This window comes from Schistocerca americana, chromosome 2 (assembly GCF_021461395.2).
Source record: "Schistocerca americana isolate TAMUIC-IGC-003095 chromosome 2, iqSchAmer2.1, whole genome shotgun sequence".
In the NCBI taxonomy this organism is placed as follows: Eukaryota; Metazoa; Arthropoda; class Insecta; order Orthoptera; family Acrididae; genus Schistocerca; species Schistocerca americana.
Genome location: NC_060120.1, coordinates 606,341,832 through 606,356,283, shown reverse-complemented (window position 1 = coordinate 606,356,283; position 14,452 = coordinate 606,341,832). Strand labels below are relative to the sequence as shown.

The window sequence follows — 14,452 nt, the reverse complement described above, 5'->3', positions numbered from 1 at the left end:
GCTGCATTTAACAAACAATTAGGCGGCAGTAACTTGTTTGCAGCAAGCGACGGTTGGCTATCAAACTGGAGAAAACGACATGGCATTCGGCAGTTGACAATCACCGGGGAAAGTCGTTCAGCTAACAATAAGGATGCTGATGAGTTTGTAAGCAAGATACGGAAGATAATAGAGGAAGAAGATTTAACTGCTGATGCCTTGATAATGCTGATGAAACAGGACTCTTTTCAAGACGCTTCCTTCAAACACATTAGCTGCCAAGAACGAGAAAGAAACTCGTGGTTACAGGCAACAGAAACAGCACGTAACATTAGTGGCGCGTTGTAATGCAAACGGGAGACACAAACTACCGCTTATGGTGATTGGAAAATCCCAACTGCTACGTTGTTTTCAACACACTGACATAAATACCAGTGCAGTATTGCGCTCAGAAGAAAGCGTGGATGGACAGACAAATATTCTCTCGGTGGTTCCATGGAACGTTTGTACCAGCAGTGAGAAAAGAGCTAAGACAAAGCTTCCACTGAAAGCTATCCTTATAACTGACAACACTCCCAGTCATCCTTCAGATGTTTCTTTGAAGTCCGATGGTATACATGTACAGGCACTCTTCCTCCCACACAGTGTGACAGCCCTAATTCATCCCATGGACCAGGGAATTAATTAAACGTCGTTATCGACATTCACTTCTCGTCTCCTTGTTGAACGAAAGCGAAAACGACTCTATCGAGTCTATGCTGAAGGCGTGGAAAGCAATTAACACACGAGATGCTGGTTTCCAAGCAGCCGAAGCATGGGAAAAAGTGGAGAGCGCTACCATAATGAAGTGCTGGAGAAAATTGTGACCATACATTGATGCCGAGTTAGATCCAATAGTGAGGGACAGCGATGAGCCAGTCAATTCGGAATTATCAGTTACTGTGTACTCTGACATGTTCCACAAGCTTCCAGGAGGAGAAGAAAGTGGCTGAATGAGGAAAACTGTGATACGGACAAAACGTTAACAGATGAAGAAATAATCAAAAGCGTGCAAAAAAGAAATGATGAAAGTGATGAAGAAGAGGGTACAGGAGGAGAGAGCATGAAGATTTCTCGCACTGCTAGTGCTGAAGCTGCCGAGGTCTTCCTGGAGTACATTATGCAACAACCAGATACACGCAGTACCGATGTAATGCTTGTAAAGCAGTTACGTGATAAATCATGCCACCGTCGTGTATCATCATTGCGAAAGTTAAAATTAGGGGCATGTTTCATAGTGAGTGACACGACAGTATAATAATGTACAGTATACATTCAAGGACTAAGTTTTCTTTGAAAATTAATGTATTTTTGGATTTAATAAAGTATATCCCCTATGTTTTAAAATTGTATCCTTCGGTTTAATAAAGTACAGTACACTATATACCCTATGTTTTCAACACAAATAAAAAACAAAATAAATGTATAAAATAAATTTCAGACACTCAATAATCCGGCACTTCCGCTAATCCGGCACCCATAAGTGCCAGGAATGGCGGGATTAGCGAGAGTCTAGTGTACTTAAAATTCGCTTGCCCGGTATCGGCAGATAAATGTGACACTGCAGTGCAGTGCAAGAAGTAATTAGAGAAAAAGCAATGTTAAAGTATACGTAATGGAAAAAGTAAACAAACAGAATATTTTTATACTTCGCATCACTGTATCTGCGCGTTCATACAAGTAGCACGAGTCGCTACATATTCATCCCCCCGAATCACTAATACATCAAACATCTATCAAGTGTCTAAATATTAACAATAAGGAAAAAATTGTTTAATACTGTTTATTTGTAGCAACTTAAAACATGAGAACTCTTTACGATCTTGGCCAACAGGTTTGTTAGAACAACCATGTTGTGATACAGACCACTAAAGGTGCTTTGGAATTCAGTATAACGAGCGTATGGTCTAAGAAACAACTATCACTATCGCGAAAAGCGGTAAACAATGTAATCTACACTGCATGTATAACTGCGACAGGGGAAACTAGACCTAACAACAAAAAAGGCAACTACACATTATGAGTTTCATGCAGATTCGTTGTAGACCCTATAATGTGGACGTCATTTGCGTAGTGTGTGATACCTGGCCAGCACGAGCAGCGACTGCCTGACGTCCGGAGTCTCGCTGAGCAGCGCTTCCAGGAACTGTCGCAGCTCCTCCTCCGTCTCCAACACACTCTCCTTGAAGGTGCTGTAGTCGATGTCGAAGTCCGGCTTCCGGTGCTCTAGCGGATCGTACTTCTGGTACCGGACCTTCTCGTACATTTGGTCGAATTTTTTGGCAAACTGGTCGATTCCTTCGATTTTGGAACTCTTGAGGATCGAATATGTTAGAGCAGTTTGCAACAAATCTTCTATCTGCGAGGAACATGAAGTAGAATCAGAAATCAGATGAGACATCTCAAAGAAGACAAAACTGCAGAAATCTAATACAAATTATTTCGAGATGAATGTAAAGAGTGGTAGAAGCCGACTTCAGGGAACATCAGTTTGGGATTCTTGAGAAATGTATGAACACATGAGGCAACACTGACGCTAGCTAAGGATGTAGATTGAGAGAGTATACCATCTCTAATATTATGAAGGAAGCAGGGTTCAAATACGGGGAGCGAAAACTTAAAGTACCAGTGGGCGATATTCAGTTATTTTTGTAAAACAGGTCAGGGAGTTCGTTTATCGTATCAAGAGGATGAGAATGGAGACTTCTTAAGATTTCAATTCCTTCCAGGACATTGAATATTCGACACGTTTTTATGATTTTTTTACGCGCGCCATTTCTATGTTTTAAACTTGTGCGAATCGATTCAAATTTTGGAAGAAAGTAGACAAATATATTTATTTATGATCTTTCTTTGTTTTGTGAAAACATGGTTCGAGGAGAAGGGAAATAATTTTTCGACTTATCTGAGAGCTTCAAAGACATTTAAATCAAATCATCTTGGCACATTTGCGCTTTTTTTTGCGAGTTCACCCTACTTTATCAGCGCTGTGAGCTCTTTTAGACCCACCCCCCGTTTCGTGTATGGTGCGGGGTGTAAGAACAGACACAAATTTATGTGCTTCTAGAGAGTGAAATGTATCTACGAGTATCCGAGAGTGGAGGTGCATCTGTAATAGGAAGTAGCCGGAGTGTCATGTTGCACGACCCGATAAGTACGATGTTGGACGACATGATGGCAGTTTTCTTGTTATACGACATGACATGTATCATGTTACTTTACTTGACACGATACGTTATATTACATGACATGGGTACTAATACTAACAAGCAAAAAAGCGCAAATATATCAATATGTTTTCATTTAAATGTCTTTGAAGCTGCCAGGTAACGCGGAAAGCTAGTTACCTTTTTTTACATCCCTAACTCTGCCGAGGACATAATCTCCTATTCTGTTTTACGATCGGAGCGTTTTTCATTCTGATTATTTATGTTCGATTCAGGTAGATCATGTATGTTCTGTATCGAAGAATGAATGGAAAAGTCGGCAAGTTCCGCGAAAAATGCCAATCCTAGTGATAACTAAAGATATGTGTGCGGTTGCTTACCATGTGTGTAGCTAGGGGCACTATATAAGCTACACAGGGTGAGTTAGGAGGAACGGTGGATGTTCTGAGGGGCGATAGTATTAGCTATTTTGAACAAAAGCTTCATATAGGCATAATCCCTATTGAGAATGGTTTCCGAAACAGTACATATTCAACATACATTGTTGTTTATTTTATGTATAACTCAAACATTGTTATTGTTTACAATGCACCACAGTACTGTAGACGAAGTTGAGACGAAAAATTTAATACAGGACACTTGAGGTCTATCAAGTAGAAAAACTACCGCAAATTGATTTACACAACCGACCTAAGCTACAATTCATGCGCGTCGAGCGAGATTTTTCATATTCTCGTCCTCTGTCCGTGCAAACTATCAGTCCTAGAGAAAAAATGAACAGGTCCTTTTTTTGTACGAAATTTAATGTAGTTTAATTCTGTACTATGGGACTTTTTTACTGTAGATGCTGTTTTAGAGTTATTCACGAAAAACGCACAAAATTTATATTAAATATGTCCTATCTCGAAAACCATTCGGAATAGGACGTATGTCTGTATCACGTTTTTTGTTCAGAATCACAAATACTATCACCATTCAAAGCGCGTAACCTCCCTCCTGACTCACTACAGAGGTCCAGTGTGGGCTGTAATAATCGTATGGCAGCGAATCTTGGTAGATGCGCCACCGCATTAATGTGGAACCGATTTACGCTGGAAAAATAGCTCCAGTTTCGGCTACCAGGTGGAAATATGTTGCTTTGAATGCCGCAAAGACGTAGAGAAATGTTTCCATATGTAATGCATTACGAACGGAAAGTGGACAGAAAAGGTCCTATGCGTGAGAAAGGCAAAATACATAGTTCTTCAATATGAGCACTAGAGATGTAGAAGAGATTCTACATCCGTGAAATGACGTGATCAACAGTTGCTCGCAGCAGTTCTGGCAGAATCTGAGCAACGTGTTCCTTTATAATGACCTTCAGATCAGGTAGAGACCACACGTGTCCCTGGAAAACGCGTTTTTTTTTTTTTTTTTTTTTAGATATCCCCAGAGCCGAAAGTCACACGGATTCATATCAGGTGATCTTGCAGGCCATACATCTGGAAAACTTCTGGAGATAACACGTTAGTGGAATCTTGCATTAAGCAGATCTTTCACTGGGCGAACGACGTCACGTACTGCTCAATCTTGCACGAAACCTGTGGATTCCACAGAGTTGACTCACATGCTGTACAAGAACATATCGATAACGTGCAGACGTCACGGTACACCTGATAGGCCCTCTGGGTGTGTTCTCTTCAAAGAAGAAAGGACCGAGAATGAATCCACACCATACAGTCATATATGACGAGTGCAATGGCTCTTCGTGCACTACAGGCGGTTTAACGGTACCCCAAATTCGGCAGTTCTTTATATTCACTGCATATTTCAGTGTGAAGTGTGTCTCTTCGCGTCACAGAATTCTGCCTGCCACATGTCATCAACTTCGATCCGTGCCAGAAGTCGATGGGCAAATTCAGAACGTTGCTGCGGATTACGAAGTTTTAGTTGCTGCACCGTCTGGAACATCTACGCGTACCAGCGTAATATAGACGCAAAACTTTCCGTTCAACAAAAAATTAAGCACAATTCAGAAAATTAGCTACACGTCCCTTTCTTTAATTGAAAAAGTATTTTCAGCTTTTCCGTAATATGAACTATACTTCAATTAACCTCTCGGTATTATTGTTATAGACGTTTTAGAGAGTCAAGTAGTACGAGACGGCCCTAGCTAATAGCAGGTCCTTCTCGTATGTCATGTTCTCACTGTCTCGCCTTACTTGTAGGTGCAGTCAGAGCTTTGTCAAGCGTGACCGGCTACTTACCCGCCCTCCTCCCCCGCCACACAAAAACCGAAGTCTGTCAACCAAAAAGTTATTTTATTCGACATATACTGCGCAAAATTTAAGTGACAGAGAACGTTATGTCTATCACAAGTAAACAGATTCACCGGAAAACCGTTTCATGAAATTAGCAAATAGACACAGTACCTTAACAAGCCTTGCTTTGAAAGTCTCAAATTTTATGAAAACATGATGGTCTGAAACGTCGAAGGGCCGTTCGTTATGGCTCTTCTTGATCTCTCGTTTTATTTCTTGAAAACAGGCGTAGTAATTGATGTAAAGCTGTATGCAAACCTGAAACAGATGGCAAACCCAGTAAAAATTTACTGTTTCCCATGCATAGAATAACCTCTAAAAGTCCAAATTCAAACATACCTCTATTTTATTTACAACTTCTCTTTTCGTCTGCTTATAAATATCGCTCTTGTCGTAGTTTGTCAGATATCCTCTACACGCGATCACCATCTGGTTGGTTACCTGCAATTATGAACATCAAATCAGCATTACATTACATGGCTGTTCATAGTGAGAGTATTGGTTTGATGTGTTTACATCTACATCTATATTACATTGTTTACATCTACGTATACAAGGATACTCCAACTCACACTTAAGTGCCTGACAGAGGGTTCATCGAACCACATTCACAATAATTCTCTATTATTCCACTTTCTAACAGCACGCGGAAAAAAACGAACATCTATATCTTTCTGTGACACCTCTGACTTCCTTTATTTTATTTTGATAATCATTTCTCCCTATGTAGATCGGCGTCAACAAAATATTTTCGCATTCGGAGCAGAAAGTTGGTGACTGAAATTTCGTGAGCAGATTCCGTCGCAACGAGAAACGCCTTTGTATTAATAAAGTCCACCCCAAGTCCTGTATCATGTCCGTGACGCTTTTTCCCCTACTTCTCGATAACGCAAAACGTGCTGCTCTTCTTTGAACTTCCTCGATGTACACCGTTAATACTATCTGATAAGGATCCAACACCGCTCAGCAGTACTCCAAAAGAGAACCGACAAGCGTAAGTGTAGGCAATCTCTTTAGTAGATCTGTTGCATCTTCTTATGTGTTCTGCTAATATGTCGCAGTATTTGGTTCGCCTTCCCCGCAATATTTTCCCTGTGATCTTTCGAATTTACGATGTTCGTAATTGTAATTCATAGGTATGCAGTTGAATTTACAGCCTTTAGATTTGATTTATTTATCGAGTAAACGAAACTTAATGTATTCGTTCTAGCATCATGTAGATGGCCTCACACTTTTCATTATTAAGGTCAATTCTCAATTTTTGTACCATATACACATCTTAACTAAATCGAATTACGATTGGTTGTGATCTTCTGATGGCTTTACTAGACAAAAAACGACAGCATCCTCTGCAAACAACCTATGATGGCTGCTCAGATTGTCTCCTACATAGTTTATATAAATAAGAAACAACAGAGGGCCTATAACACTACCTTGGGAAACGCCAGAAATCACTTCTCTTTTACTCGATGACTTTCCGTCAGTTACTACGAACTGTGACCTCTCTGACAGGGAGTCACGAATCCAGTCGCGTAACTGAAACGATATTCCATAAGCAAACAATTTGATAACAAGCCGCTTGTGAGGTACCGTTTCAAAAACCTTCTGGAAATCTAGAAATACAAAATCAATTTGAAATCCCTTGTCAATAGCTCTCAACACTTCGTGTGAGTAAAGAGCTAGTTGTGTTTCACAAGAACGATATTTTCTAAATCCGTGTTGACTGTGTGTCAGTAGACCGTTCTCCTCGAGGTTATTCTCGTCCGAACTCAATATATGTTTCAAAATCCTGCTGCATGTCGACGTTTATGATATGGGCCTGTAATTTAGTGGATTACTCCTATTGCCTTTCTTTAATACTGGTGTGACCTGTGCAACTTTCCAGTCTTTGGGTACGGATCTTTCGTCGAGCGAGCGATTATGTATGATTGTTAAGTATGGGGCAATTGCATCAGCATATTCTGTAAGGAACCTAACTGGTATAAAGTCTTGACCGGAAGACTTGCTTTTATTTAAGTGAGGTTTAAGCTGTTTCACTTCTCCGAGGATATCTTCTTCTAAGTTACTCATGTTGGCAGCTGTTCTTGATTCGAATTCTGGAGTATTTATTTCGTCTTCTTGGGTGAAAGAATTTTGGAAGGCTGTGGTTAGTAGCTGTGCCTTAGCAGCACTGTCGTCGATTGTATTTTTACTGTTACAGAGAAAGCACGGACTGTGTCTTGCCGGTAGCATACTTTACGTACGACCTGAATCTCTGGATTTTCTGTCAGCTTTCGAGACAAAGTTTCGTTTCGGAAACTATTATCAGCATCTCGCATTGCAATCCGTGGCTAAATTTCGACCCGCTGCAAAACATCGCCAATCTTGGCGATTTTACGTTCGTTTAAATTTGGCATGCTTCATGCTTTTTTCGACGGTTCAGGAACAGTGAACAGACCCGTTTTGTGTACCAAGGGCGTCAGCTCTGTCTTTTGTTGATTTATTTGGTATAAATCTCTCAATTGCTATCGACAGAGTTTCATTGAATTCAAGCCACGTCTGGTCTACACTTACATTGTTAATTTGGAAAAGTGTGGAGATTGTCTCTCAGAAAGTCGTCATGGGAATTTTTATCTGCTTATTTGAATGGGTATACCTTTCGTTTTATTAGCTCAGGATTATTTGTTGCTAAGAGGTCAAGTGTGTATTCATAACCGTTTAGTATTCGAGTGGGCTCATGAAATAACTGCTCGAGATAATTTTCAGAGAATGCGTTTAGCACAATTTGGGATGATGTTTTTGTGTACCTCAGGATTTCAACATGTATTTCCGCCAACATATAGAGGGTAAACTAAAATCACTACTAACTTTAATTTATGAGTTGGATACGTGTTTGAAATTAGATAAAAGTTTTCTTTGAATCTTTCAGCAATTGTATCATTTGAGTTGGGAGGTCGGTAAAAGGATCCAATTATTATTTTATTGCGATTGTCATTAATGACGGCTACCGATACTAACTGTTTCGATTTCGGTACCAGATAAACTACTTGTAACAGCAACAAATACGCCACTGCCAACTCTGTTTAGCCTGTCCTTTCTGAACACCACCAGGCCCTCGCAAAAATTTCGGCTGACCTTATATCCAACTTTAGCCAGCTTTCAGTGCCTATAGCGATTACAGCATCAGTGCTTTCTACTAGCGCTTGGAGCTCTGGTACATTACCAACACAGCTACGACAATTTACAACTGTTATACCGATGGCTGTCTTTTGATTGGCTGATGTTTGAATCAGGATGGTTCTCAGAATTCAAGGACAAATAAATAATAATAAACTAAAGAAATAAAAACACTTTTCTGAAGCAAGTTGAACCAACAACTTTCGTAACATCGAGGTTATTGAAACTGGGACAGAGTTGAGGTCTAAATTGCTCCAATTAATGTTCTGCTGAGTAGAGATTAGAAAATCGTTCTAGCAGTAGAAGGTAATACGTGGAGAGCCTAGTTTTAGAGTTCCTGAAGCACACCGCGAGGTGACCTCCAGTCATATCGGGTGTCTACACACAACAAGACCATAAGAGTAACAAATGTCTGTCTCTCCAAAATACTGGGAAAATGTGTCTTTTCCGTTTGGTGCCGCCGCAGTCGCAGACGATAGTCTTCGGAGAGAGTCTTTATTTCTTTTGTTTATATATTCTAGTCCACTTTCTTAATAACAATAATGCAGCTTTTCATTTCGAATTACATTTACGTGAACCATTATGAAAATCTATTTATATTGTAAATACTGAACTAAGTTTGCAGTATTCATCTTACTCTTTTCCTTTTCTCTGTTTCTGCTCCAGGCGCGCAGACCGGAACCGCGCGACTGCTACGGTCGCAGGTTCGAATCCTGCCTCGGGCATGGATGTGTGTGATGTCCTTAGGTTAGTTAGGTTTAAGTAGTTCTAAGTTCTAGGGGACTGATGACCTCAGAAGTTAAGTCCCATAGTGCTCAGAGCCATTTTTCTGTTTCTGCTACTATCGCTCTAAGACTTAAATGGCTCCCTATAAGCTCCTCTACGTATATTAGGTTAGTGCATTAGCGCTTTTATTTTCATGTTGGTATTCCGGTTGCTATGGATATATTTAGCGACTGCCGTTTTTTTATTTGTAGTTCACTGTTGCCATTTGATAAAAGTGAAGAAAAATGAAAAAAACCAATGGGACTTAACAGGAAGACAGGAGGATAGGGAAGCCTACAAGACTGCAAAAAAGATGGCAAAAAGAGTAGTGGCAAAAGCAAAGGCTGAGGCAATGGAAGAGGCGTATGAAGAGATGGAAAGAAGACAGGACAGCAGGCAACTCCTACGTATTGCTAAAGCACGAGATAAGGCGGCCACGGACATAACATCAATGAGGCAGATAAAGGATGAATCAGGTGTAGTATTACACGACCGCGAGAAAATCCTGAATAGGTGGTGGGAGTATTTTGAAAGGCTACTGAATGAGGAAAATGTACGAGAGAAGTATGAGGATGGAGATATAAACGAAGGAATGGCCCGAAGTATAAGTAGGGAGGAAGTCGAACACGCGCTGAAGAAAATGAAAAATGGGAAGGTCATAGGGGCAGACCAACTGATACGCTCTGGGATCTAATGCAGAAGATCTGGAAAGGAGAAAGAATGCCACATGGGTAGAGAAGCAGTATACTGGTTCCCATATATAAGGGGAAAGGGGATATCCTTTCTCATTTTAAGGAGGATTATTTTGACACTAGTGACGCTCCATGTTCAGGAATACCTTCGAGGTTAGATGAAGATCATTTAAATGTGTTAACTGCAATGATCCACTTCGATGTACTCGAGAACTGGCAGATGTGATGAACTATAATCATTTCACCATCGTGCGACATTTACATGGAATGGGGAAAGTTCAAAAATCGGGTTGTGGGTACCACATACTCTAAACCAAATTCACAAAAATCAGTGGGTGGCATATGTGTATTCTATTTGTTCGTCATCAATTGGCACGTGAGCAACACTGTCCATTTCTATTCTGTATCGATATTGGTGATGAGAAGTGATGTCTTTATGCTAACACAAGGAGAAGAAAGCAATGTTGAGCCCCAACAAAGCGTCGACTTCCCGTACAAAGACCTGCGCATATCCATAAAAAATAATGTAATGCACCTGGCGGAACAGTAACGGTGCAGTGTACTATGAATTATTTCCCCTAGCTGTAACCATCACTGCTGACATCTATTGTCAACAACTGAGGCGCCTTGGAGACGCAATCCAACGCATTTGATTGACAACCAACATCAGCTGCAATAGGTTAGGGGTAACTTAGCTGTCTTACACACTGCGGGGGAAGGTCGAATACTCCACGTCCTGGAAGAAATTGAAATCTTACGAAGTCTCCATTCCCATCCTCTTGATACGATAAATGAACTCACTGACCTGTATTACAAAAATATGTTAGTTAATTATGACATTATAACCGAACATCACGCATTGGGATAATTTGTGATCTCTCAAAGTCTTTTGATTGTGTGAATCGTGAAAATCTTCTAGGTGAGCTTAAGTACTGTGGTGTGAGTGGGACTGTGCACAAATGGTTTAATTCATACTTAACTGGAAGAATGCAGAAGGTTGAAATTAGCAGTACAGATAGTCTGCAAAAAGCCAGCAGAGTCCTCTATCTGGGGAGGTATCAATAATGGTGTACCACAGGGTTCAGTCTTGCGTCCCTGATTGTTCTTAATATACGAGGGCTATCCACAAAGTACATTACGTTTTGGAATTAAAAATAAATAAAGTAATGGAAATTTTTTTAATTATATACAGATGAAAGCCACACTTAAATACTACTTTTCTACATAGTTGCCATTTAAATTAAGGCACTTATCGTGGCGATGGACGAGCTTGAAAATTCCTTCGTCGTAAAATTCGGCCGCCTGCGCCTTCAACCACGTGGTTACCTCTTTGGGGACAGAAAAGGTGTGATTTTTATGGATTTCCTGGAAAGAGGCACTACAATAAACTCTCAAAGGTATTGTCAAACTCTGCACAACCTCAGAAGAGCAATACAAAACAAGCGCAGGGGAAAGTTGGGCTCAAAGATCTTGCTGATTCACGACAACGCCCGGGCCCACACGGCAAATGCCACTCGTGAAGTTCTCGAATCTTTTAAGTGGGAGTTGTTTCCTCATCCACCGTACAGTCCCGACCTGGCACCAAGCGACTTCCACTTATTCCCAGCAATGAAGAAGTGGTTGGCTATGCAGCGTTTTGATGACGACGCACAGCTTCAACAAGAGGTAACCACGTGGTTGAAGGCGCAGGCGGCCGAATTTTACGATGAAGGAATTTCCAAGCTCGTCCATCGCTACGATAAGTGCCTTAATTTAAATGGCAACTATGTAGAAAAGTAGTATTTAAGTGTGGCTTTCATCTGTATATAATAAAAAAAATTTCCAATACTTTATTTATTTTTAATTCCAAAACGTAATGTGCTTTGTGGATAGCCCTCGTATATTAACGACTTGCCACTCTGTATTCATGAAGATGCAAAGATACTTCTTTTTGCTGATGATACAAGTATAATAAACATACCAACAAGCAAAAACCGACAAAGGAAATTGCAGATAATGTATTTCAGAAAATTATTAAGTGGTTCTCTGCAGATGGACTCTCACTAAATTTTTAGAAAACACAGTTTATACAATTCTGTTCAGTAAATGGCATAAAACCATTGATAAATATAGACTATGAATGCAAGTCTGTTGCTAAGGCAGAATACTCAAAATGTCTGGGTGTGTGCATAGATAAGAAATTTAATTGGAAGAAACACATCTATGATCTGCTGAAACGGCTAGATTCAGCTACTTATGCTATTAGGGTTATTGCAAATTTTGGTGATAAACATATCGGTAAATTAGCCAACTATGCCTATTTTCATTCACTGCTTTCATATGGCATCATATTTTGGGGCAATTCATCACTAAGAGAGAAAGTATTCATTGCACAAAAGCGTGTAATCAGAATAATAGCTGGAGTCCACCCAAGATCACCTACAACACTAGAAGAAAGTATGATATTCACTACTCTGGATTAAATCTCACTTTGGCACAGAAAGGTGTCAATTATGCTGCCACAAAAATCTTTGATCATTTGCCAAATAGTATTAAGTCTGACGTATAGCCAACCAACATTTAAAAGCAAATTAAAAGAATTTCTGAATGATAATTATCTTCTACTCAATAGATGAATTCTTAGATATGAAATAGTAACTGCAAAAAAAGAAAAAAATGAATTAATTATTTTGTGTAAAGAAAACTTATGTTGAAGTGACACGTTCCACATCATTACGAAATGTCGTATTCATGATCTATGGAACAAAAATTAATGTGTTATTCAGGAGGTTAAGGTGTGAATGTAACGTAATACACTCCTGGAAATGGAAAAAAGAACACATTGACACCGGTGTGTCAGACCCACCATACTTGCTCCGGACACTGCGAGAGGGCTGTACAAGCAATGATTACACGCACGGCACAGCGGACACACCAGGAACCGCGGTGTTGGCCGTCGAATGGCGCTAGCTGCGCAGCATTTGTGCACCGCCGCCGTCAGTGTCAGCCAGTTTGCCGTGGCATACGGAGCTCCATCGCAGTCTTTAACACTGGTAGCATGCCGCGACAGCGTGGACGTGAACCGTATGTGCAGTTGACGGACTTTGAGCGAGGGCGTATAGTGGGCATGTGGGAGGCCGGGTGCACGTACCGCCGAATTGCTCAACACGTGGGGCGTGAGGTCTCCACAGTACATCGATGTTGTCGCCAGTGGTCGGCGGAAGGTGCACGTGCCCGTCGACCTGGGACCGGACCGCAGCGACGCACGGATGCACGCCAAGACCGTAGGATCCTACGCAGTGCCGTAGGGGACCGCACCGCCACTTCCCAGCAAATTAGGGACACTGTTGCTCCTGGGGTATCGGCGAGGACCATTCGCAACCGTCTCCATGAAGCTGGGCTACGGTCCCGCACACCGTTAGGCCGTCTTCCGCTCACGCCCCAACATCGTGCAGCCCACCTCCAGTGGTGTCGCGACAGGCGTGAATGGAGGGACGAATGGAGACGTGTCGTCTTCAGCAATGAGAGTCGCTTCTGCCTTGGTGCCAATGATGGTCGTATGTGTGTTTGGCGCCGTGCAGGTGAGCGCCACAATCAGGACTGCATTCGACCGAGGCACACAGGGTCAACACCCGGCATCATGGTGTGGGGAGCGATCTCCTACACTGGCCGTACACCACTGGTGATCGTCGAGGGGACACTGAATAGTGCACGGTACATCCAAACCGTCATCGAACCCATCGTTCTACCATTCCTAGACCGGCAAGGGAACTTGCTGTTCCAACAGGACAATGCACGTCCGCATGTATCCCGTGCCACCCAACGTGCTCTAGAAGGTGTAAGTCAACTACCCTGGCCAGCAAGATCTCCGGATCTGTCCCCCATTGAGCATGTTTGGGACTGGATGAAGCGTCGTCTCACGCGGTCTGCACGTCCAGCACGAACGCTGGTCCAACTGAGGCGCCAGGTGGAAATGGCATGGCAAGCCGTTCCACAGGACTACATCCAGCATCTCTACGATCGTCTCCACGGGAGAATAGCAGCCTGGATTGCTGCGAAAGGTGGATATACACTGTACTAGTGCCGACATTGTGCATGCTCTGTTGCCTGTGTCTATGTGCCTGTGGTTCTGTCAGTGTGATCATGTGATGTATCTGACCCCAGGAATGTGTCAATAAAGTTTCCCCTTCCTGGGACAATGAATTCACGGTGTTCTTATTTCAATTTCCAGGAGTGTATTTTTCATTGTTTTTAGTTATACAGGTCCTCTTCCCTCCTAACGTTGTGAAGGTTCAGTCTCCTTTCTGCGGTCACTACCCGCTTTTCCGATTTAAACAGTTTATCAGTCGCGAGGCTGATACGTACCGTGTCTGCG

General features: G+C 41.7%; 1 protein-coding gene across 1 annotated transcript in view; it reads right to left on the bottom strand.

Moving 5' to 3' along the window:
* LOC124594242 (dynein axonemal heavy chain 8-like) overlaps positions 1-14,452 on the bottom strand; it is a 619,801-nt gene that overhangs the window by 455,579 nt on the left and 149,770 nt on the right. The window contains exons 8-10 of the mRNA XM_047132606.1: positions 5,825-5,926; positions 5,597-5,743; positions 2,103-2,377 (exon numbers count right to left, since the gene is read on the bottom strand). Of these exons, the coding sequence (XP_046988562.1) occupies positions 2,103-2,377; positions 5,597-5,743; positions 5,825-5,926 (524 nt within the window). The remainder of the gene's footprint in view (positions 1-2,102; positions 2,378-5,596; positions 5,744-5,824; positions 5,927-14,452) is intronic.